General features: G+C 42.7%; 1 protein-coding gene across 15 annotated transcripts in view; it reads left to right on the top strand.

Annotated features, from left to right (window-relative positions):
• The window catches only part of ARHGAP32 (Rho GTPase activating protein 32), a 562,915-nt gene that overhangs the window by 460,591 nt on the left and 77,910 nt on the right, over positions 1–24,414 (top strand). For 10 of the 15 annotated variants that reach the window (XM_068240358.1, XM_068240357.1, XM_068240361.1 and 7 more), the window contains 7 exons: positions 2,829–2,966; positions 6,321–6,413; positions 8,485–8,607; positions 10,838–10,915; positions 12,289–12,370; positions 16,869–16,919; positions 17,890–17,964. In XM_068240358.1, coding sequence (XP_068096459.1) covers positions 2,829–2,966; positions 6,321–6,413; positions 8,485–8,607; positions 10,838–10,915; positions 12,289–12,370; positions 16,869–16,919; positions 17,890–17,964 — 640 coding nt within the window. The remainder of the gene's footprint in view (positions 1–2,828; positions 2,967–6,320; positions 6,414–8,484; positions 8,608–10,837; positions 10,916–12,288; positions 12,371–16,868; positions 16,920–17,889; positions 17,965–24,414) is intronic. The other 5 variants (XM_068240363.1, XM_068240364.1, XM_068240365.1 and 2 more) reach the window with 3 other exon arrangements.

The raw sequence follows: 24,414 nt of genomic DNA, 5'->3' as shown, positions 1-24,414 counted from the left end.
AACAATGCGATGATTGACAATGTCTGATGGCAACATGGCCCGTTTGAATTAAGTGATGGCACAGCAATGTCTACTGATCAGATCATTAGCGGAAGTTCAAAACTGAAAATCTGGAAGTAAGTAGCTTGCCACACATAATTTTGAATAGAGCGACAGTTTATCATCGTCCAATACTTTTTTTTTAACTGACTAACAGATTATTGTTCGAATAGATCCATCAGAGTAGGTTGGTCTACATGGATGATAATGGTTGTCTAACCAAACCCCGGGACAACAACTCTGCACAAGCATATGAAGACACACCCCTCAGCTGCAGATGTGTAAGGCCACGTTTACATCATGACGCGTAGATTGCTGTGCGATCAGAACGCGTATGATCGTATGCCATCTGTGTCGCTACGCGTTGCGCTGCTGATCCCATTCATTACAAATAATTGGTCAGCGCTGAGCTTGTGGGCAGAACACCTGCAGCAGTACTCAAGCGCATCATAGCACATCGTACTGCTGCGCAGCGCCTATGATGTGAACGGCAGAAGGGCTGTCTATGCCCTTCTGCCGTTCTTGCGTGTCGCACATCATACCCGCTTCTAAATGCGTACGGAAGCTTATCATGATGTGAACAAGGCATTATGCTGCTATGGGGAGTGGAGGAGGGACGTCAGGGCAGTGCAAGGATAGAACAATGTGCTCTGAGACTGCTGTCACTTCAAGAAACAACTTACTGGGAATTAGTCAACTTGCAGGACACCTGTGCAAGTGCTGGATCTCAAGCTTAGAAAAGGGTGGGTGAGGGGTGAGGCTTTATTCCAGAGCTTCAACTTCCTTTATGGGTCTAGACACAAGACAATATGAGTAATGAAGCTTAGGTGCTTTGCATCATTAAAGTGGATCTGAGATGAACTTTTACACATTGCATAATTGTGTTCCTTTCCTATTGTTTATAGGGCATTCCTCAAGCCAAATACTTTTTTGTTTTTGTTTTAATACTCTAATTCCCTATAAACTAAAAAAGCCACACCCACAGATTTTCAGAGAGCCTTGGCAGTAGCAAGGGCTCATGGAAGCTCAGTCTGGGCAGGAGGAGGGGGAGGTGTTACTAGCCATTGATTTCAGAGGCAGAGGGAAGGAGGGAGGAGGAGAGGGGATTAGGCTGATGGCTCAAGATACAGATAAGCCTGCCTTAATCTAATGTTTACAAACAACATGGCTGCTGTCATTGTATCACAGGAATAAATAATCATATTCTATTAAAACTGTTTGCAGCTATATTTGCTGTGTAAACCATCTAAACTTTAGATAAGATATACAGACAAGTTACTTGTTATAGTTAGTTTTTCATCTCGGATCCGCTTTAAAGACAAAATACAGTAATCAGTTGTTTTCCTCCCCTGGCACACGAAATAAGGAGCAATTAGGTCATTGATGATGTGTTAAAACACTTGGTTTTTTTATGTCAATTCTATAAAAATGATTAGTTGTACAGAAAAATCAATGTATTTATTTTTAAATTTCAAGCAAGAAATCTGATAAAATTTCTTTCAATAGAGTTTGATCAGCAGTGTTGGAAATTTCTGTACAATTTTTCAATTGAATGATGTAAAATAGATTATAAATGTTTTGCTTTATAGACCAAGGCAAATGTTTCAGAGTGTTCGATAATATTTTGGGTTTTTTTCATAACTGGGGAAAAGTTAAACATGCGTGTGATGCATTGTGTGTGTGTGGCCTCCTTACGCGTGTTCTGTCTGGCCCCTGTTTTGTGTCTCTTCAGGCTGCTTCTTCAAGGCTTTTTTTGTTGGAAATACTCACCCTTTTAAATATGTAGTTGGATATGGTTTTCTATAAGATTGCAAGGGCCAGGCGAGTCTACGGAAAAGTCTTTAGAGACTTGCATAGTTTCCCCGATTTGACAAAATGAGCTGTAAATATAAAAATCGCCACAATTCTGATGCAAAGTCTGCAGCGCGTTAGCACATGGATTATACAGTAATGCAAGTCAATGGACGACACAGTAAGTGTGCATAACAGGAGCACAGTGTAAGGCGGCACACGTGTGTGGAGTGACAGGAATCCCAGTGACGTACTTTCTGCCTAGCAGGGATTAAGTCATTAGCCAGGGGCTGGCCTTCGCATATGACCCTATCGCTCGATTATGGTGCAGGGTCTTATTAAAGCCTTATTACTGTGGTGCATGTACCGCATTGCATATACAATATATATATATATATATATATATATATATAATAGTACTAAAACTAAGGTTGAAAAGTAATATTAGAATTAAGTTAATCAAGAACACTTTACTTGTGTGTTTTTTATTTTCTATCTCCTTGGAATGTACAGAAAACTTATTTTACAAACAAGATAAGCAATAGATTAAGAGAGAAAATTCATGACCTCTAGGTTTCTTCATCAGTGTGATATACACCAAAGTACCAGTACTAGTGCAGAACTGCAATGGACTAATAGTCTTAGCTGTCCCAAGTGTAATGACAGTGCACTGAAATCTCTGCGATGCAAGTACTATGAGTTGTGTGAATGACTCTGTGGCGATAATGGCGTGTTGTACATTTTCATGGTATTAGCAGCACACCATGGGCAGGATCTGTCAAGTTGTGATTACAATCTCTCCATTCTTCATAGCGTACTTCTTTGCTACATTGTGGAGTGTATTTTAGCAGGTAAAGTACACAAAAAGATTCTTCTGTGTTTCACAGTGGATAGTAGCCTCCACTATTACCATTACATTTTTTAACTCAAGTAATGCATTCTAGTATTAAACAAATAACACAGCAGATCTAATATTGGCTTGCACTGTGTCTCTGCAGGGCCGCAGCTGGATCGTTAAGAGGAGTTATGAAGATTTCCGGGTGCTGGATAAACACCTCCATCTCTGTATATATGACCGCCGCTTCTCTCAGCTCTCAGAGCTGCCCCGTTCCGACGCCGTGAAGGAAAGTCCTGAGGTGAGACCTGCTATATGGAGAATGGTCTGTCCCATGAGTTGGATCCTCATAATTGTGTGATGTCTTTCTTATGCTAGGTACACACCATGCGTTTTTTTTCGGCAGATAGATGATTGGATAGATAAATTCCGTCACATCCGATATTATTTCTAATTTTTTCTTTGGTCGATTTGTCATAGAAGTGAATGGAAATTGATAAGAAAATCGAGTGGAGAATCGATTGGAGGGAAAATCAACCGAAGAAAACGCATCGTGTGTACCTAGCATAATCTGCTGAGTTTTCACGAGTATGTGCAGTCATGGGATCCCATGAATAGGCATTGAATGTGAATTCATGGAAATGTGCTATAAAGCAGCTCTGCACATAAGCGGTGATTGTGCATTAACAGGAACTGTGCCGTCAGGAAGCTCTGTGCACAGGTTCTTTTCACAGGTGGGAGCTGTGGATTTATGCAACATTTGTGGTCAGGAATCTTAGTGCATAGGTGGTAGATTGGGAATTTGTGCAAAATACAATATGCAGTCAGGGAACTGTATGTGCAGACAGCACAGAATCATGAAAATCATGCAGAGTACTCTGTGTACAGGTAGTAACTAGAGATGATTGATGAGATGCAAATAATTCTGAGTTGATGCAGGTTTATGCAAATTTTGTATGTGAATGTATTCAGCTTGAAAATGGATCAGTGGATTCCTCTTTGGTTGTACTTTCAGTAACGTACATTTGAATCTGGTAGCAGAGGTTTAGGTACTGGTGCCACATTTTGCCTGTGTGGTAAAAGTTCAGTTTGGGTTTTTGTAGTACTGTTTTAAAATGCAATCTTGGCATTTGTCAACCCATGGTTCCCTCTTGATAAACACCCCCTTCCTGACTCCCAACATTAACCTTACCCCAACAAAAATCCCATTGTTGCCGCCAAACCTTAGCCAATAGCCACCCTTTTAAACGCAACCCACCTTCCTATTATTTATTGTATTTATAAAGTGCCAACATATTACTCAGCACTGAACAACAGATAAAAGGGGCTTTCAATCTAAAGGGGGCGGGGTAGTTGCATCTGTAGAGAAGGTGCTCATAAGAATGTATTAGTACTGATGCTGGGGGGTAGGCGGGCATGAAAAGTTGAGTTTTGAGGGCTCATTTGAATTCAGCAAATTCAGGGGGTGGGGGACAAGTCTGATGGTTAGTGGGAGAAAGTTTCAAAGAGTGGGGGCAGCCCTAGTGAAGTCTTGCAGTCATGCGTGGGAGTCATTGAAGGATTGGAGGGGACAAGTGGGTATGTGCTTGTATAAGTAACCACCAAAACCTTAAAGGACCAATTTAGAAAAGTGTACCCAAGGTGGTTTAAAACAAAAAAGTTGAACTGCATATGATTTCTAAAGGATGAGGTGAACAACCGAAGCAGGGCGAATCTAATGAATGCTGGCTTTGCTTCTGTCTTCACAAGGGAAACATCGTTGTTGAATATTACAGAGGCTGAAGGGTCCCAATCTTTCAATTTCAATATTAAATACTTATCACAGATGGCATACATTTTTAGATACTAAAGCCTGGTACACACCATGCAATTTCCCATCAGATAGATGGTTTGAATAGATAATTTGCAACAGGTTCGATCGTTTTTCTGATCGATTTGCATAGAAGTGATCAGAAAAATGATCGGAAATCTGATCAGATCTGTCAGAAATCATCTATTAACCCATCTATCTTATGGCAAATTGCGTGGTGTGTACCAGGCATAAGAGAATTAATCTCAGATAAACCCCTTTATCTTATCTTTTATGGCTCTCTTAAAGGCTCACACATGTACCAACAATCTATTCAACTATCTTCCAAACTTGTCTGTTGGAAGATAAGTTGGATGTGTTTACGGCTGGCAAACAACCAGATAACCAATTGATAACAGGTTGTTTGCCAGATCCAACTGGTGGATTAATCTGCCCAACTATCATGCAGGTTGGAACATTTGTACAAGTCTTTTGAACGACTTTGTTGTTTTTGAATGCGGATATGTTGTGCAGCTTGTCATTTAGCTTGCATGCATAGAGTACTGTATTTAAGCGAGTTGGTTGTTTAGTTGGTTGGTGTGTGAGTACGTACTTGTCAGGTAAACAGCTTGTTGTGTGGTTGGTTATGTCGTGAGGTTGGTTGTGCATTAAGTTGGAAGTGTGAATGAGCCTTTAGGCTCGTACACATTCATGATTAAAGTCTGCTGAGGAGGCCGATAACAACCCCCTTAGCCAACAATCAAGTGTGTCTATGATAGCCACTGACCCAATGATCGATCTGCCCAGTGGATCGATTAACCCAACAGACGGCCAACTTCCTTGAGGACGCCACTCCTCTGCCCACCACATTACATCACACACGCGCCGCTCGGTTTTCCCTGGGTCCCTCAACAAAGCGACAGTATAGGCCATCAGCTACATAGCTGACACGCGTCTGTACAGGCTGCCCCAGTGATGTCGTCCTAGGGGATTGGGCACTGAACGGTTTTGCAGCCAACTGCTTCTCCCCAGGACCTGCTTCTTCATGGCCATGCACCCACAGAAGAAAAAGTGTTCTCGAGCAGCTACTTGCTACTACACAGGCCCTCTGTGCGCCTGTGCAGTGTGGTCGCGCTCTTATATGGCAAGCCCTTGTTTTATAGGTTCAGAGGGTTGCAGCGCTGGGTCGGTAAGTGCTGGGATAGTATTTATTTGTCCTTTTCATCTTTTAAAGTCACAGGTACACTTTAAAATATGCTAAAATGTCTTCTACAGAAACCAAACTATGCCATTTACTTAGCAAAATTGTTGGGACTTTCCTCACTTGCTCATCATTATTGGACACACATTAGTAGTAATTATTTTGCAGTTTAAGAGATTAAGGGTTAAGTAGACAAAGGTCCACAGCTGTTACCTGTACATTTGTGGTGCTATTCAGAACATAGGTCTTTGAGGACTGTCGATACAGATGAACTCATCGCTCTTCTTGCCGGGTGTACACAGGTGCAAGACATTGCCTCCATTTTGCCAGTAAATGTCAGCTGGGTGTGTCACCTTTGTTTGTTGCTACAGAGGGCTCCCTGTTGTGCAGATTCACTACAGGTGCAGCTTCTAAACACAACATAACAAAACAACATCCTGTTTCTGCCTGGCTGCTGTTTTGAATGGAGAGACATTTATGTACTTGTCTCTCAAATTTACATAAAACAAATTCAGTGCTGTCTATGTAGAGTAATACAACATGGAAAGACGGAGGAATATCTTGGTTGGTACATTGCTTTGTAAGTGTGAAGTATGGACACCAGAAATGTATCACTGCCTTTTTAATTCTTGCATCATATGTTCTTATTTTTAATTGCATTATAGATAGTCAAACAGATGCTGATGGCTTACCTGACCCGCCTGTCAGCCATCGCTGGTAACAAGATCAACTGTGGACCAGCCCTGACGTGGATGGAGGTGAGGACTGGTCTTATTTGGAACTCAATAGGTACTGGCTGCATGACTAATCCTATATCTGGCATAATGAGCAAGTGGGTTTTTACACATCACAGCCAAGTTTCCGTGCCATGGTGTATCCTCTGTAAAAGAGTGCACTGGCCTCTCAATACCAGTTGCCTGGCAGCCCTGCTGTTTTATTTGGCTGCAGAAGTGTCTGAATACACCAGAAACAAACATGCAGGTAATCTTCTCAGATCTGACAATATTGTCAGAAACACCTGATCTGCAAATGCTTGTTCAGGGTCTATGGCTAAAGTATTAGAGACAAAGGGCCAGCAGGATAACCAGGCAACTAGTATTGCTTAAAGTGAAATAAATATGACAGACTTCATATCCCTTTCACTTCAGTTGTCTTTTAAAGTATTAGAGGCAGAGGATCAGCAGGACAGCCAGGCGATGTGCATTATTTATAAGGAAATAAACATATCAACCTCCTTCTCCCTCTCACCGATGGAATCTTACTTGAAGTAAAAAGAAAAAGTTTAACTGGGTCTTCTACTGCAGCCACCCTGTCCCTGCGCTGGGACAAACTGATCCTCCGGTCCATCGCAGCGAGTCAGTATTGTTCTTGCTGAATAGCCAGTCGATGGCCACTGCACCTGCGTGTCCCTGGCAATATACATCCTCAATCGCGCTCCCATTGCCGGGAGTGTCCTGCGCATGCGCAGTCAAGATTTTCTCATACATGCAGGACAAACCGATCCTCTGGTCCCCTGCAGCAAGTCAGTTTCATATTTGCCGACTGGCCAGTCAATGGTCACTGCGCCTGCACAGCCCCGGTCATGCTCCCGTCACTGGAAACGTCCTGCGCACTTGCACAGGAGTGTGATCGAGGACGCGCGTGGTCCATCAACTGGACAGTCAGCAAAAATGTAACTGACATGCTGCGGGGGACCAGAGGATCAATTTGTCCCGGCTCGGGCACAGGGCAGCTGCAGGGGGCTAGTAGAAGCCCCAGGTAAGTTTAAACTTTTTTTTTTTTTTTTTTCTTTTTCAGTTAAGGTTCCCTTTGAGGCTGAAATATCGCAAATACCGTCTGTTTAAAAAAGGCAAAATTATATTTAGCATCACTTTTTAGGAAGAGGAGTTTTTGGTCTCTATTAGCCCTTTATGCTTTCCTAGTACTTTTCTGAACATTCTATTTGCTGTGTGGCGATGAGGTATTTCAGCGGGAGATCTATTTTTCAGTTTCCTCACTCTTTGGTTGAGGTTTGTGGAAAAGCTACTGGTAAGTGTTGGCTGTTATCAATAACTAGTAGGCCTAAGCCCATTACAATATCGGGCTCTAGGCCTCCCTCACAACCCGTCTCCCCTCCCGCCCCTGTCACCGCCGCCGCCCCTGTCACCGCTGCCCGCACATGCCCCCCCTTCCCGGTCCCGTCCTCCTCCTGTCCCAACGGCCGCCAGCGTACCACAGTAGCGCAAAGGCACGGACACAGGGACAGTAGAGGACTCAGGGACAGGGGTTTATTGTATAGGATAAACCTGAACTGAGAGCTCCAGTGCAAAAATGAATGATGTCAGGCTATCAAAGCAGGCTCCAATCATATGCACTTGTAAATGCAGGGTCACATGTTTAACATTAGGTGTTGCTAAGAGGGCTTGGGAGTAGCAAGCTGTAGGGGAGCAATTTTGAGTATGAAGTATATTTGTACTTACAGAGATAGCATCTCTGCACTCACTTACTGAGATAGCATCTCTGATAAATGTACAAAGGCATCAGTGCCTACAACCAGCATGCCATAATTAAAATGAGTGCGTTACATAAGTGAATGCATGAAAAAGTTTTGTTGCTTCAGCTCTGTGATCAATTGACAAGCCTCTGTTCCTTGGTTCAGGGGTAAAAACCTGTATTATACCCAAGGACTCCCCAAAATGTGTAAATGACTTGTTTAGAATCTACTGTATTTAGCTATGGAGGAGTTAATGATATATCTTAGGGAATAGTAGTGGGATGTTGTGCAGTCCATAAAATCTACATTAAACAGTCCTGGAAAACACTGTTACTGTGTTCTCTGTTCCCTAACAGATCGATAACAAGGGAAACCATTTGCTTGTGCATGAAGAATCATCCATCAATGTTCCAGCCATTGCTGCTGCCCATGTTATTAAACGTTACAATGCGCAGGCTCCAGATGAACTGTCTTTTGAGGTACTCACAACTAACATTGGAGAATGAGTTACAGGGTGACTGTTAATGGTTATGAAACGTTAAAGTGAACTTGTACAGTTTTTCATCATTTAGTCAAAACTGTCCTCAGGTAAAAGAATACAATGTCACAAACTATTTGAAAGCTGGAGCTGTAATCCCCTATCTTTGGGCGGTATGCTATCTCATTCTAACAGATTCAACACTCAACTCAGATTCCCCCCAGTGAATTTTGTGTGCACAGTGTCACCTCCAGCCAGTCACTGAACAGCCCAGTCAGGGTTCACAGTGCTCTTATCTAGTAAGTGATCAGTGCTGCCCCCAGTCCAGTCAGTGGTGACTGCATGGTCCCAGTTCATTCAAAATTTGGTCACAATGCAGTCCCCTTCTCAGCTCTTTCAGGGTCAAAGTGTGATTACAAAATAAAGTGCCTCCAGTCAATGGCCACGGTCCAATAAAAAGGAACTCCAGCCTAAACAAACATACTGTCATTAAGTTACATTAGTTATGTTAATTAAAATAGATATAATCTCTTATCCACACTGTTTTAAAAGAACAGGCAAATGTTTGATTTCATGATGGCAGCCATTTTTTTAGTTGAAAGAAGATGACAGGGACCATGAGACACAGTTCCAACTGTCCTGTGTCCTGAGCACCTCTCCCAGTTGCTAGGCAACGTGAACAACAACATAGGAAATCCCATCATGCTCTGCACAGAATCAGTGAAAAATAGCCCGGGTTTTTTTCTTTGATGGGTGGAGCTTAGCTAAAAATGCAGCTAAAAATGATGCTTTTGTAAGAAAAACAAGGTTCTGATGCTGTGAAACTGTTAAAGAAACACCAAGCCTTTTCAGTTCTGCTGAGTAGATTTTTAGTCCGGAGGTTCACTTTAAAGTGGTCACAGTGCAGTCCCAGTCCAGTAGGTGGACACAATCCAGTGTCAGTGCAGCTACAATCATGGCAATGGTCAGCCTGAAATTCCAGTCTCTACCAGTGGTCTGCATGGTCAGGTACTCTTGTCAGAGGCTAATGCACAATCACACACTCTGAATCACAGTACGTTCACAGTGTGTCTCTGTTGGTGGTGACATGAGGTCATCATTTCTGTTGCTGGACCCAGTGCAGTCATGCTACGGTTTAATGGCACTGCAAAGCTGAGGTTGTACTACAGATGGCCTACGAAGCTGTCACACATGATAGGGGCACTGCAAAGCAAGAGGCACCCTGCAGGGGCCAGAAAAAAATGAGAGACGCTACAAACCTAAGGACACAGCATGAAGCTGAAGTACACACTGAGGGCCAGGGACATGCATTGGAAGACACTATAAAGTTGGTATATCATTTGGTGAGCAGATCACTAGAGAGCTGGGACACACTTTGGGGATTCTGAAAAGCACAACATATGGGGCACTTGAAGGCTGTGATACACTGTGGATCCATTGAAAACCTGTTACAATTAAAAAGGGTTCACAATTGCAATTGGGGTGCAGACAATGGGCCTGGTTCACAAAGCGGTTCTAACCCAGTTAGCACGCCTAAAAGACTTTAGGCGTGATAACCATTGCACCACGTTGGTGAAGAGCCAATTTAGGAGTGATAAGTTTAGGCGTGATAAGTTTAGATCGCGCGCAAAGTCCCGCACGCAAAGCAGCGCCATTAGACTCTATGCGAAGTGCACCAGACTTTGCTAGCGCAAAACTTTTGATCAGCTGTGCACTGCGGTGCTAACCCAGTTGGTGCTATAGTTATCATGGCTTAACTTATCACGCCTAAACTTATCACACCTAAACTTGTCGGGCTTTTCACCAGCGTGCTAACTATTAGCACCGCTTTGTGAATCAAGCCCAATGTCTTAGTAGAGGGCCTCAAAAGGTCTGTAGCACCGCTGAGTACAGGTACCACAAAGCATCTACTGTCTTTGTTATATTCCAGATCCTTTCCTGGAGGCTCCTTCCTATCCCCAGACATATAATACATAAGTCTTGACTTCCTTGAGTTGGTACTCAACACCACCACCTACTGAATAATGTTCAACATTACTGACATTTGAAATGTTGCTACTGGTCTTTGAACAACAGAAGAATGTGGGTGGATCTCTAAATCACATACAGCGGTCTGACTGTCACCTTATCCAAACATGAATAAATATTTAGGCTAGCAATAGTGTAATGCCCAGTTGGTTGAAGTTTAACAGTGAGTATTGTATTTATTTATTTTACTGTTCTTTTTTCAGGTGGGAGACATTGTATCTGTAATAGATATGCCACCAAAAGAATTGACCACGTGGTGGAGGGGGAAGCATGGCTTTCAGGTAATCTGTGCAATCATTTTAAGCTAACAACATTATTCTGAATTCTTTTTCATACTGGACTGCTTGTGTCACATGACCTGCAGCTTCCACTGACTTCCAGAATCAGGTTACATCTTCTGTTAGGACTTGTTCTGCATGTTGTGATGTCAATGAAAGAATGATTGGAGATGCACTTTGTGACTTGTTTTGCACTGTAGCCTTTCATTTCTGGAGCTCGGAAATCAGTCCCTGCCAGACACAGTCTCCATTGTTTCTTTTACTGTCCACGTTTGGAAAGGATCCCTTCTACAAGTCTTGTTTTAAAGGGAAGGTTCAGGGACACTAAAAAAAAAAAAATCGAACTCCACTTACCTGGGGCTTCCTCCAGCCCATGGCAGGCAGGAGGTGCCTTCGGCGCCGCTCCACAGGCTCCCGGTGGCCGACCTGACCTGGCCAGGTCGGGCTTCTTCTGCGCTCCATTATGCGTGTCACGCCGGCTCGCTGACATCATCGGACGTCCTCCGGGCTGTACTGCGCAGGCTCAGAACTACTGACACGCATAATGGAGCGCAGAAGAAGCCCGACCTGGCCGCCGAAGCCACCTCCTGCCTGCCACGGGCTGGAGGAAGCCCCAGGTAAGTGGATTTCGATTTTTATTTTTTTTTTTAGTGTCCCTGAACCTTCCCTTTAAAATATGTTTTATCCCAAATTATTTCTACAGGAAGCAGGAAATTATAACAAAATGACACACGTGTGTATGTGCACACTACACAAAAGTAATGAACTAGGCTACCAGATAATGGTAGCAGTGCAACTGACTACAGAATGCATAAACAGAGAGAAATGGGTATAAGGGCTCATTCACACTCTGTGCAGCGCTGTCAGTTTTGACGCAACGCACATAGTGTACGATCCACATGGCAACATGAAAGTCCATAGACTTTCATGTTACCATTCACACTACAGGTGTGCGTTCCCATGCTTTACGATGGAACGCTTCTGGGGACATAAAATCGCACAACGCACACGTTTCCCGACGGGTACGGCTGCTGGCGTCTGCGCTCTAGCGCTCCCCGACGTGCATTCCGTGCGTTGACCATGCAATGGCAACGCAAGCACGAAATTGTGTTCGTGCTTGCGTTGTGTAGTGTGAATGAGCCCTAAAGCACATACATTTGATAAAAGTGCTTGTTTAAATTGGCCCAGAATAACGGTAGTCGAATTTTGTAACTTTACTAATATTCTACTACTTCTTTTAAATAAAAAAAAACCTTAACCCCAGTCCCCCACCTTTTGTTGGTTTACATTCATAACGAGGTATAGTATGAAAATATTTAAGCAAGTAACCATATAAACTGTCTGTATAATATGGGAAATGTTCATATTTTCTGCAGGTTGGCTTTTTCCCCAGTGAGTGTGTGGAATTAATCAATGATAAAGTTCCCCAGTCTATGACCAACTCAGTGCCAAAGCCAGGTGAGTCCTATGCAAGAGGCTTGTGTCTTCTGTCCTGTCCATCTATGTGTCGAGTGATACCATGCTAATGTTTTACATGGCTGTAACATACAGGCTGCTGTACAATGCTGACTTCATCATTGTACATTATTGTCATCTGTCCTGCTAACTCTGTGTCTGTAGGAAGTGTATGCATTACACCCAGAAACACTGTCTCTCTGGGCATATCATAGGCATTCGCTAGGAGCATTTGAGGTGGTAACTTTTTTTAGTTATGTCAGCAAATGAACAATTGACTGGTAGCCAAGATCATGTGACCTACAGTTGCCACTCAGGCATATTAAGTTGTGATTATTAAAAGTTTATCTTTAGCTGTATATAACCAATGCTGTTCTGCACAGAATTTAACTGTGACTCTGTACACCGTGGCTTTAATCTGCTAGGGGGCCCATGGACCTACATAACGAAGCTATAAAAAATTAATAACTTTTTTTTTTAAAACAAGATGTGTAAGATGCTTCCGCATCCTGTTTTAATTATATGTGATTTTTCCAATTACAAGAAAACCATTGCAGTAGATAAAAAATGACACTATCGCTATAGTTCCAAAGTTAAAGGGACTCCGAGCTCACCAAAAAAAGAAAAGTTGTACTCACCAGGGGCTTTCTCCAGCCCAGTGCTGGTCGGGAGGTCCCACGCCGGCGTCCTGGCTCCTCTCCTTCTCCCCGCTCCGGTATAGCTGACAGGCCGCAGCCCGGGCGACACTCGGTGGAGTGTCGGGCTGCAGCTTCCGCGTATGACGCGGATTACGTCACACGCCGGCCGCCTCGCGTCATCACGGCGGCCGGCGTGAAAGTACTGCGCATGCGCGATTAAAGCGCGCATGCGCAGTACTTTCACGCCGGCCGCCGTGATGACGCGAGGCGGCCGGCGTGTGACGTAATCCGCGTCATACGCGGAAGCTGCAGCCCGACACTCCACCGAGTGTCGCCCGAGCTGCGGCCTGTCAGCTATACTGGAGCGGGGAGAAGGAGAGGAGCCAGGACGCCGGCGTGGGACCTCCCGACCAGCACTGGGCTGGAGAAAGCCCCTGGTGAGTACAACTTTTCTTTTTTTCGTGAGCTCGGAGTCCCTTTAATGTAGAATGAGCAGCAGGATACTAATTTGTAGGGATTGGGGGTCCACGTGCGTATCAGCTTATTTCTGCGCAGTGTTGCAACGATCATTTAAGCACCATCATAGGCCGTAATGGGAATTATGGCTATAGCGGCGATCAGCGACTAATTTGGACGCCAGCGGTAGCTCAAATTAGATAGAGGCTAGGTAATTCGGCTGCAGGCAATAGATGGTGCCTGAATTATGTGTCTGCCCGAGTTGCTATAAAGTAATATTCAACGTGGGCTGAAATTTAGCAGCAGCGATTTTACATGTACGCTCCATGTGGCACCTAGTTCTTGCTAGTGGATGCATAATAGATTTTTAGTTGAATGTTCTATTATCCTCCTTGAGAAATGGACAACGGGTTGAGTCAGCTCACCCAGGGATAATACCGGTAGTAAGTACATCAGAATATTACTTCATTCACTGTACACATCACATTTACTGGCAAGTAACACTTTCTTTCTGCCACTATACCAAAATATGCTACTAAGGTTTAGTTATTTACGCACACACACACACACACACACACACACACACACACACACACACACACACACACACACACACACACACACACACACACACACACACACACACACACACACACACACACACACACACACACACACACACACACACACACACACACACACACACACACACACACACACACACACACACACACACACACACACACACACACACACACACACACACCAGTTCTGTACAAGCTGTTTTGGTGTTGTTGAGCCTAATGTGGGACACAGTCATACAAAAAAAGAGACCTTGAGCAACCTTCTGTTCTGTACATAAAAGAGAAAAGATAGCCCAGCATCACTTGGTTCCTCCACACCACTGAAATGTCAGCTATAGAGGCAGACGTTTCACTGATAATACCATTATGATGTCTGCCAGTCCTTGATCTTGTTGTAAATTGATATTCCAATCATGCTTTTGGATGGGCTTGTTACTTCCTGTCAGACTAGACTCATGTGACCCCATCATCTTCCAGTAGTAGCAGATTCTTGAATAATTTAATTCATAATGATTAGGTCTGCAGTGTTGCCAGCTTTAGGAGTTAACCATTACAAAACTGTGAACTGCTAAAAATGTAATATTGAGAAAAAAGCATTGCTTGTCATTATCAGGAAGGCGGTGAAGAGTTTCAGATTTCTCTAAACCTTCAGTTTGTGGTCTTTATGAAGCATTAGGGCTCACTAGTGGTGGTAGAAGGTGTTAAAGGGACACTTAAGTCAAACAAAAAAAAAATGAGTTTTACTCACCTGGGGCTTCCAATAGCCCCCTGCAGCTGTCCGGTACCCTCGCCGTCTCCATCCGATCCTCTTGGCCCCGCCGGCAGCCACTTCCTGTTTCGGTGACAGGAGCTGACAGGCTGGGGACACGAGTGATTCTTCGCGTTCCCAGACACATTAGCACTCTCTATGCTGCTATATGGTATATGATATATGCTATAGCAGCATAGATGGCGCTATTGTGGCCAGGAACGCGAAGAATCACTCGCGTCCCCAGCCTGTCAGCTCCTGTCACCGAAACAGGAAGTGGCTGCCGGCGGGGCCAGGAGGATCGGAGGGAGACGGCAAGGGCACCGGACAGCTGCAGGGGGCTATTGGAAGCCCCAGGTGAGTAAAACTCATTTTTTTTGTTTAACTTAAGTGTTCCTTTAAGCGATACATCAATTCCAGCAATCTTTAGCAATATTAGTAAAGGCAAGTTGCCTTTTCATTCCACTATTTTTCACTCATTTTGTTATGGGGCAAACATTTGTGCCTCTTATCATACCACCATAGCTAAGCTTATGATTCAGGTTTTCTCTGTATGGATAACCTTAACCTTTCAGTAGCAGCTACTAATAATCAATGTGCCACATTGCAACAAGTCTGCTGAAATCTAATCGCAGTAGATTGCACCTGCTGCTTTGCAGGGTTTTAGTTCATTTCAGTTTCGGTCAATTTTAGGCAAAGCACAGAAGTTCAGTCAACAAGATTAAATCTGCATATCAGGGTGACTGATTCTGATGTTATGTGGAACACCCACTTGTTTGCGGCCACCTACAAAAGCAGTAAAGCATAGCCTGTTATATAAAATGAGTAACTATTCTTCACATAAGAATTGAAAAGATGAAAAAAAAACTTTGTATTGCTATTTGCTAGTAATTACTGGAAATATATGTGGCATTTAGAATTTTAGTTAACTTTGATAGTTGTCCTTTAAAGCCCTAGTTAAGCTTCCACTATTTTTAAATGCTATTGATAGCAAATCAGCAATGCAGATGTTTTGTGCATTGCATGTCTGTACATTTTACAATAAAAATATTGAAAAAAAAAAAACCGTGTCTTCTGGAAAGCAATATCCGGTAGCACCTTATTGCCAGGAGAGTGGTAGCTCCTCCACAATGCAAATGCAGTTCGCCTGAGGCAGTTGATTCTCTAACTGCTAAGTGAGATTAATGATCGGTACACCATGCAATGTCTCATCAGACCCATGGGCCGAACCGATAATTTCCGACATGTCCAATCTGCTCCCGGACAATAACTGCACCTGCACAAAATCAATCTTGTTATTCATCAATCGAGAGCATATCGAACATGTCAGAAATTATTGGTTCGACCCATCAGTCTGATGTAAAATTGCATAGTGTGTACCCAGCATAGAACAGTGTTACACTTGCACAGTCCACATATGTTTTCTGCAATGCGAAAGCATGCTTGCCCGCACACAGGAAGTCAGTTTTTCAAAGCCAGCGAGCCAGGTAATAAAAGGATAATTTTGTGCACTGCCCAACATTTTATGCACTGCAAGTCATAATATATTCCACACAATCGGCATTAGAAAAATGAGCCTGAACTAGGGTTTTTTAAAAAGTGGAGAACATTCACATATAATGTCTGAAAAATTATTGACCTAAACATACCTCATTTTCCTATTGAATATTCACTAAATGAGACTTTATTGTACAGAAGAGTCTAAAGAAAGTCTGTGTGTAAATGTTTGTGTGGCGTCTCCTCATTATGTGTTGTTGTACTAACAAAGAGTCCATGGAGCAGATTGTGTTACAGCCGCTGCCTAGCAGACCCCATTGATGTTGTGTTGTCTCTTCCTTCACAAATGTGTGTGTGTGTGTTTGATTGATAGTGTCCTGTATGAACATAAATGCAGTAGTGTGCCCAGTACAAGTGTCCTTTGTAGTCTAGATACTAGTGTGAGAACTGGCATTGTACAGTAAAAAATGACTTATAAAACATGTGCTTAATGATGAGGTCTACTGATGTTAGAAAGCTGAAATTTCTGCTTTGCTTGTTTGCTTTTTAATCCTTTTGTTGTGATCTGTTCCCTCCAGTCTCCCCTGCGCACGGAACGAGGCCGGCGTCCTGGTGCTACTTCCCCCCCTGTACGGTTCCATGTCTTATCTCACTTTCTTTCTCTCTGCTTTTCTCTCCCTCTCTATGTCCAGAGTAAGATCTCTCACACATAACACAGTGACAGGAAGTAGAAGAGTAATGATAGGATAATGTAGACTGTGCTATAGATTACCATAACATTACAACTCACCAAAGAACATCCAATCAATTTCCTTCAAAATACAAGTTAATTTGTTTGTTTCTTTGATGGTTTGATATGGCTGCTTGTACTTATAATCTACAGTATAGTATATACTCATTTTTAGGTCACATGGCATGGTATGATAGAACTTGTAGTTCTTCCTATTAGTGGGATGTTTAGGCACTCTACCCCACCTATGAATCGGTTGTGATCACGATATCCTGTATAGATGAGCCTGTACAAGTAAAATGAAGCTAAGTAAAATATTTAAACCCAACTTCAGCTAATGCTTAATTTTCATATTGTGAAAAAGGGTTACTATTGTCTTTGTTCACACTGAGGAAATGTGTCTGTAAATGCTAGGTTATTGGTGGACAGGAGCACCCTGAGATTTGTCTTCATGACCTGTCCTGGGAACTGATACCTGCCACTAGGACCAAACACATACAAAACACAGACAAGAATAAACATTTAGTAGAGGTTGTGACTATAGCCTAGACTAAAATAAGTAATGTCTGCAATAATCTAATATTGGGATGTGGTCACAGATTTCCAGCATACAGGCAGACAGTCATGGACTCACACCAGTCATTTCTAGAAGTTATATTATTGTGAATATTAAGAGTAGAGATAAGGAAGTGGTCATTCCCATTCAGAACACACTTAGATAAATAGAACTCCTTATTAGACACACAGTATATGACTCCACAACTCATGTCGTGCTCTTCTTGTCACTTTCATCACTTTTTTTCCTTTAAGTGTGTTGCATGGATTGTCCTTCATGATGACATTTGTCCTTCCTTCCCCATTAATGACAGATTTGGAGATGGATAGTGTAAAGCCGGGGCCAGCGTGCCTTTCTGAGGTACCGAGTCCCTACAAGCTCAGTTCAGGTACCACATCCATGTATGTCCTCTGTTCCTATAACAGCTCTGGTCTGTCAGTCTTGTGGGAGATCTCTAGTCCGCTAGCCCTGTAGAGAAAAATTGGAAGCACAGGCAGAATATCCTTGGAGCTTTTCTTTGGTGGACACATAAGCGAGGACACTGAGTGAAGCATTTTGCTGTGTATTGGGGTGTAGGAGTGCCATGCAAGTAATAGTAGCAACCAGACATGGTTTCCAAACCTTTCTTATGGATTACTTTTCCCTTAGTGACCTGCAAGTGGTGTTAGGACAGCACCCACAGCCATCCTTTGGCCAGTTTAAACAGACAAGACATTTTCCCTGAAGCATGTTACAGTTTAATCCTCCTCCTTTGCCTATTACTGATGATCTCCATTTGAATATGATCCAAAATCATTATCTCTTCATCCCAGTAATGCATTATTGAGTTCATGTTGTGACAGAAATCCCATGTGCCCATAATGGTTCCTATATCTATATCCAAAGAAGAAAATAGTTTCACCTACTGGGAAGTGTTTCATCACTAGTACTAGTGATAACTTCAGTTCAAATGAGGTCAACGAAATACCCAGATATTTATATTTATGCATAGCTCACTTCAGGCAATAAAAAGTCTAGCATGGCTTAATGCCCCTCCATTGAGCGGTTAAAATGGGTGCGTGCATTTCAGCATGGATATTTTTGAAACGTGCTATTGGCACTTATTAGTGCACAAAATAGGATGTTTATAAATGTCCATGTTGCTGTAAGTGGTTAAACTTTAGTTAAGTTATTTGACTGGATGTGTGTATTGTCTTTAAAACAAGTATAGCTTAAAACAGGGGTCAAAAACCTTTTTGGCTGAGAGAACCATGAACGCCACATATTTTGAAATGTAATTCTGTGAGAGCCATACAATATGTTTCAATCTGGGACAGTGCCCATGCGCAGCAGAGGGCTCACGCCCCTGTTGCCATGGAGTTTTGTATACAGTTCATCCTCTGGGCAGCGGAAGTGTCAGACACATCTTCAGCTTCTCTTGGTTTTCAGCAACATCAGTAATTGCCCCCGAGAGCCAAACCGGAGAAATACAGACTAACAGCTTATACAATTAGCTAGCTAACTTGGGGGGTTGATTCACTTTGCAGGACAAGATACCCATTAACTTGGCCCAATAGGCTGCTTGTCAAGTGACAAACAGCCTATTGGGCCAATCAAAGTGCGGGGATCTCATCCTACAAAGTCACTGGTACTGACAGGGTCCAGGGTGGTAGATTGAGCGGCCGTTAGTTTGGGGGGGGGGGGGGGGAGAGCAAGTAAGTTAGTAGTGCATGCTACATCTGGCTCCAGAGCCATAGGTTCCCTACCCCTGCTTAAAATCTTCAGTTTTGCATATGCTGCGCCATGCAGTATGTAACCTTCTGTTGGTAACATCGTACACTAGATTAAAAAAAAACTGAGAATAATTAGTCAAAAAGGTCACTGAATAAATATAGGGGATAGAGAAGTCTTTGATGTAGCATATCTTTGTATGTAGGACTGGTTCCTGACAAAAACTGAAAAACACAGCTTATATACACTCACATAACCCGAAAAGCTCACTGTTTTTTCATCTCTAAATTAGCCAATAAATGGTATCATCCTGATTCAAAACTCCTTGCTTTTACTGATGGCTAACACGGTACAACACTCTACTGCTTTGTATGTAGTGAGAGCCTCTATCACATCCTACGGAACACTCACTTTTTGACTCCCATCATCTCTGAAACACAAGCTGGGAGTTAGTAGAACTCTGCCTCGCTGAGCTAAGATGGGGTATTACCAGCAAAGAGGTCAAAATACGGAATTAAAACACCTCAGAAAAGCTTCAAATAGGTACTTCCTTCGCCTCATTTGAAATTAAGAAGTCACTTGTACTGGTGACAAAACATCTTCTAAATCACAGAAAAAGCATCCAGTAGAAATGTCCTTAATTTTTTCTTTGGATATACCATGACCTAGAAAAATGAGAACCTTCACTGACCTTTTTCCCATAACTCCCCACAAGACTCAGAACAGGTCTGAATTCCTAACAAACATGTAGACTAGATGTAGAACTTTTACTAACGCGTTCTCTAGACATGGGGTGTCTTTCACTGCTGTAGTCAGATCTACTAACTGGGGCCACCATGGTGACAGGTCTTCCCCTTTTTCTACACTAATATAATGTCTTTGAAGTCTCGCTATGCACACCTCTCTGCATATGCATAGGCTGAAAGGATGGGCTTTTTTTATAAAGTGTTTTTCTTAACATAGATATCCTCACAATTGTTATTTGTCTCTAGCAGATAGATTACTCTCATTGCTGTCACTGTGTTTATATATGCTGATATCACTGTTTTTTAGGGAATGTCTAGGCTGCATGAATTATGTTTAAAAATGTTTTATTAGTAAAGGATGATCATAATAAAGGAATGCCTGTAGCATACTTGCCGATAATGTTGCTATCGATTGATTAGGCTGTGTTTTAAGTAATGTCTCTGATTTATGGATAGGCTGCATTGTCAGTGATATCACAGGTCACTGGTTGAACTTGATAGATGGATAACTTTTTTCAACCAACAATGGAATTCATAGGACAAATGGGGCAACTGGTGTTGCAAGTGAAGTCAATGATCTCCTGTGCATGAGTAAAGTCCATAGCTAGGGAGATCATTGGTCTCTTTCCATTTCCATTGACACTACTTTCCTTTTATGAATTTATAGACTGATGTCCTTGTGAATGGATAAGTCGCATTCTATACACAACTGGTTACTAGCGAATGGATAGGCTGATTTTTCAGTGATGTCATTCATACCTAGTATATGGGTAAGCTCCATTCCCATTAATATCTGATCTCTAGAAAATTGATTAGATTCTTTCTGAATGATGTCACTGATCTTTATTGAATGGATAAGCTGTACTCTCGGTGTTGTCATTGATCTCTAGTGAATGGGTAAAGTGCATCCTCTGTGATGATGCTGGTCGGTAGACTAAGCTTCCATTGATGTCCTATATAGTCTATAGTAAATTAACCAGCTGTATTTCAACAATGACTCAAATGGCCAGCTTGGATTCAGTTAATCTAATTCTTATTAGTACAAAGGGCGACAATATTTTTGTGCAAAATCGAGTATCATATTTGTAATTATTAATGTAAACTGGAAATGAGCTCCCTACAGTTTTAGACAAATATAAGGCATTGTGTAGATGGCATTGTATTGTACATAATGTTTTGCTGGAGTTAGGTACCCACAGGAGGAAGTAATAGACGTCATTTCTGGCAACAAGCTAGGGAATTTATAGAGCATTATTTGTTCAGATTTTTTCTTTTTTTACATATTTAGCAGTGACCTTCAGTTTTTTTACTAGGGTACTAATAATTATTTTGTACTAATAACAATTCAGATATGTACACACGCACTATTGTAAGAAAAAACAGACCCTCCCGCGGCGCGGTCATTCTGCCGACAGTAGTACGTGAGTACAGGCTGTTGGCAGACTGATACGACTGTTTTTGACTGATCCGCCCAGCGGATCAGTAAAGTAGGGTAAAATACATACCTAACGCTCTTTTGAAGCTGGCGGTAGAGGCTTCCTCTTCTCCCTCACCCACCCGCCCGGCTGCTGCACCCTCCCGCCACTCAGGTTCTTGTCCCCACATCCCCCGTGGAACGGTCCGTTTCTTCACTAGTGTGAAGAAACATTCCATTTTCCATTGTCCCAATGCTGCAGCATTTTTTGTCCGGTTCCGTTCCGCTAGGCAGAACGGTCCGGACAATTAGGGCCTGCAGCATTTTTAAGGTGCAGGTAACGGTACGTACGGAACGTGTCCATACCAAACGACGCATGTGAATGGATCCATAGATTAACATTGGATCCTTTCACATCCGTTTCGTTTGTACAGTATACGTTCCGATTACGTTCCGGAAAAAAATGCTAAGTGAACCCATAGGAACAAATAGAAAACTGAGTTTACAGCACACTGACTGACAGTTTTTACCTGATCCTGATGGCAGATTCGTATGGCCAGCTCCGCAAAATAACACAGATGTGAACCAGCCTAAGCCTTGCACTCTATAGGACTCGGATTAATAAACTGCTGTTCTTCACAAAAGTAGAATTTCCTTTAAACAATATATTAAGTGGTACTGAGCGGTTGCTGCGTTATATATTTTTTTTTTTATAACAATTTTAATGAAGTATAAAATCCACAACAGTAAGATCCCAACAAGGGGATCTTTTACATAATAATGGAACATAGTGTGTAGGATATACAATAGCATTTTTAAGCACATATTGCCAAGCCATAGATTACCCAGTAAAGATAAGGTTAACTTTTTACAGAAAGTTGGGTTGGATTACAGGCGGGTCACCATTAAGGGTATCATAGCAAATGTAGTAGAGAGTGATACATATATTAGTAAAGGGATATGGCACAGAGGTTGCCGAAAGGTGTGTCCTATTACTATAAGAGACTCAGCAAACAGACATCTGTTGGTTGAATCAAGTGAGAGGCAGAGGGATAAGAAGCATCCGATTCATAGAATGAAGGGTGTTTCTCCAGGGTCTATCAGCTATGTATGAAGGGTGGGATTTAATGTTTGCTTGTAACCATCACTATCCATGAAATCAACCCAAAGTGCCCATGTATTGTAGAACCTGTCTCCTTTAAGAGCTTTCAAGGCTATCAGTTCCTCTACTTCGTAGATGTGATTAATTTTTTCGAACCAAAGTTTAAGTGTGGGGGGGTTAGGTGACTTCCATAGTAGTGGAATACAAGCCTTAGCAGCATTAAGCATATGGCAAGATAAGGATGATCGGTAGTGGTGCAGTGCGCCTTGGCCCATATGCAACAGGAATTGATCTGGAAGTAATTGTGTAATGATCAGTGAGATATCTGATAATCAGAACCAGCTCTATCAGAACAAAAGTGAGTATTTTATTTAATGTGTGATCACACGTGTTTTGGGTGCACAGTATTATACAGGAGTACTCCTGAGGGATAGCCCTTGGTGGCAGGGACTATCACTAAATAAAGGGTGGTCATACAAGCAGAGTCGGTAACAGGTCGGTCAAGCAGCGGTACAGAAACGTCAGGCAAAATCGTAGTGAGTATACAGGCCGAGGTCGGCAACAGATCAGATTGGCAAAGGTACAGAATCAGAAGGCTTAATCAGAGTAAGAGGCCGGGCAGAGTTCGGCAACAGATCAGATTGGCAAAGGTACAGAATCGAGAGGCAGAGAGTAATCAGAGGTTCAGGCAAGAGGTCATACACAATAAATCAATACACAATAATAATAATATTCTCCTAAGCTAAGTGTGAGTACCCGGGGTCCTGCCGGATCAAACACACATGGATCTGACTAAGGTCTGAGAGCTTTCACTGCAAAGTTTCAGCAACAGCAGACAACGAGCCACTGACAATACAGGGTTTAAATATAGACAGGCAATTCCAAACTACCCGCCCAGCGAAACCCGGCCAATCAGCAGCGAGAGTCAGAACACTGCTGTCAGCTGACGGGCAGGTCAGCTGACCCGCCTCCTCAGCGCATAAAGGTCCTGTCTCCTGGTGCGCGCGTGCGCTACTCTGCTCTGATGCAACCTGGAGAAACCTGTTCTGCCGGAAGGAGATGTCTATGAGGACGCGGCGAGATCCGCGGTGACGTCAGACGCGGGAGCGACGGCCGCACCGCTTCCCGCTGAGAGGTAACTAGATCAATCCTAACAAATTGTAAATCTAAGGTTGTATTTTTTTAAGGTAACATTGCACATTTATCCAAAACCTCCTGATCTTGTCACATGTCCACCATATATGAAGCAGGTCCCCTATCTCTGAATCGCATCTCCAACATGTATTGGGTAAAGAGTTAAACATACTATGAAGAACCTCTGGGGTTCACTGAACGTTGTGTGTCAATGTTCAGTGAACTCTTAAAAGTGTGGGTAAAGATTCTAGACCAATCTTCATCCGAGTATTGCTTATTTAAAATCCTTTCCCAGTTTTCTTTAACTAAGAATTTAGGATTTTGGGTGTTATCAATAATAAACTTATAACAGCGGGATAGGAGATGTCTTTGGGGGATAGCCTGTGTGCAAAGGGTTTCAAAAAAAGTGAATGGTCGTGACAGAGCCCCTTTTTTGGCAAGCTGTTGTAGGTAGCTTCTGATTTGCAGGTATGCCCAAAATGGAATATGCTCAGGAGAGTCAGCATTCAGCGTAGAGTAGGCAGGAAGGGTTCCACCAGTCATCAACTCCCCGGACAGCAGGTTTGGTGACCCTGGAAGAGAGAGCAGAAATTTTGGTTGTTGTCCCGGGGGAAAGTCAGGGTTGTGTCACAAAGAGGTAAGTGGGCCTGGGATAGAGGAAATAGAGGTTTCTCGACAGATGTTTTTAAAACCCTTCACAGTAGTTCCTATCGGGGTGTGTGTATATTTCTG

The sequence above is a fragment of the Hyperolius riggenbachi genome, chromosome 6 (assembly GCF_040937935.1).
Source record: "Hyperolius riggenbachi isolate aHypRig1 chromosome 6, aHypRig1.pri, whole genome shotgun sequence".
NCBI lineage: Eukaryota > Metazoa > Chordata > Amphibia > Anura > Hyperoliidae > Hyperolius > Hyperolius riggenbachi.
The sequence above is the reverse complement of the archived record's forward strand: the minus strand, read 5'-3'. Positions and strand labels throughout refer to the sequence as shown.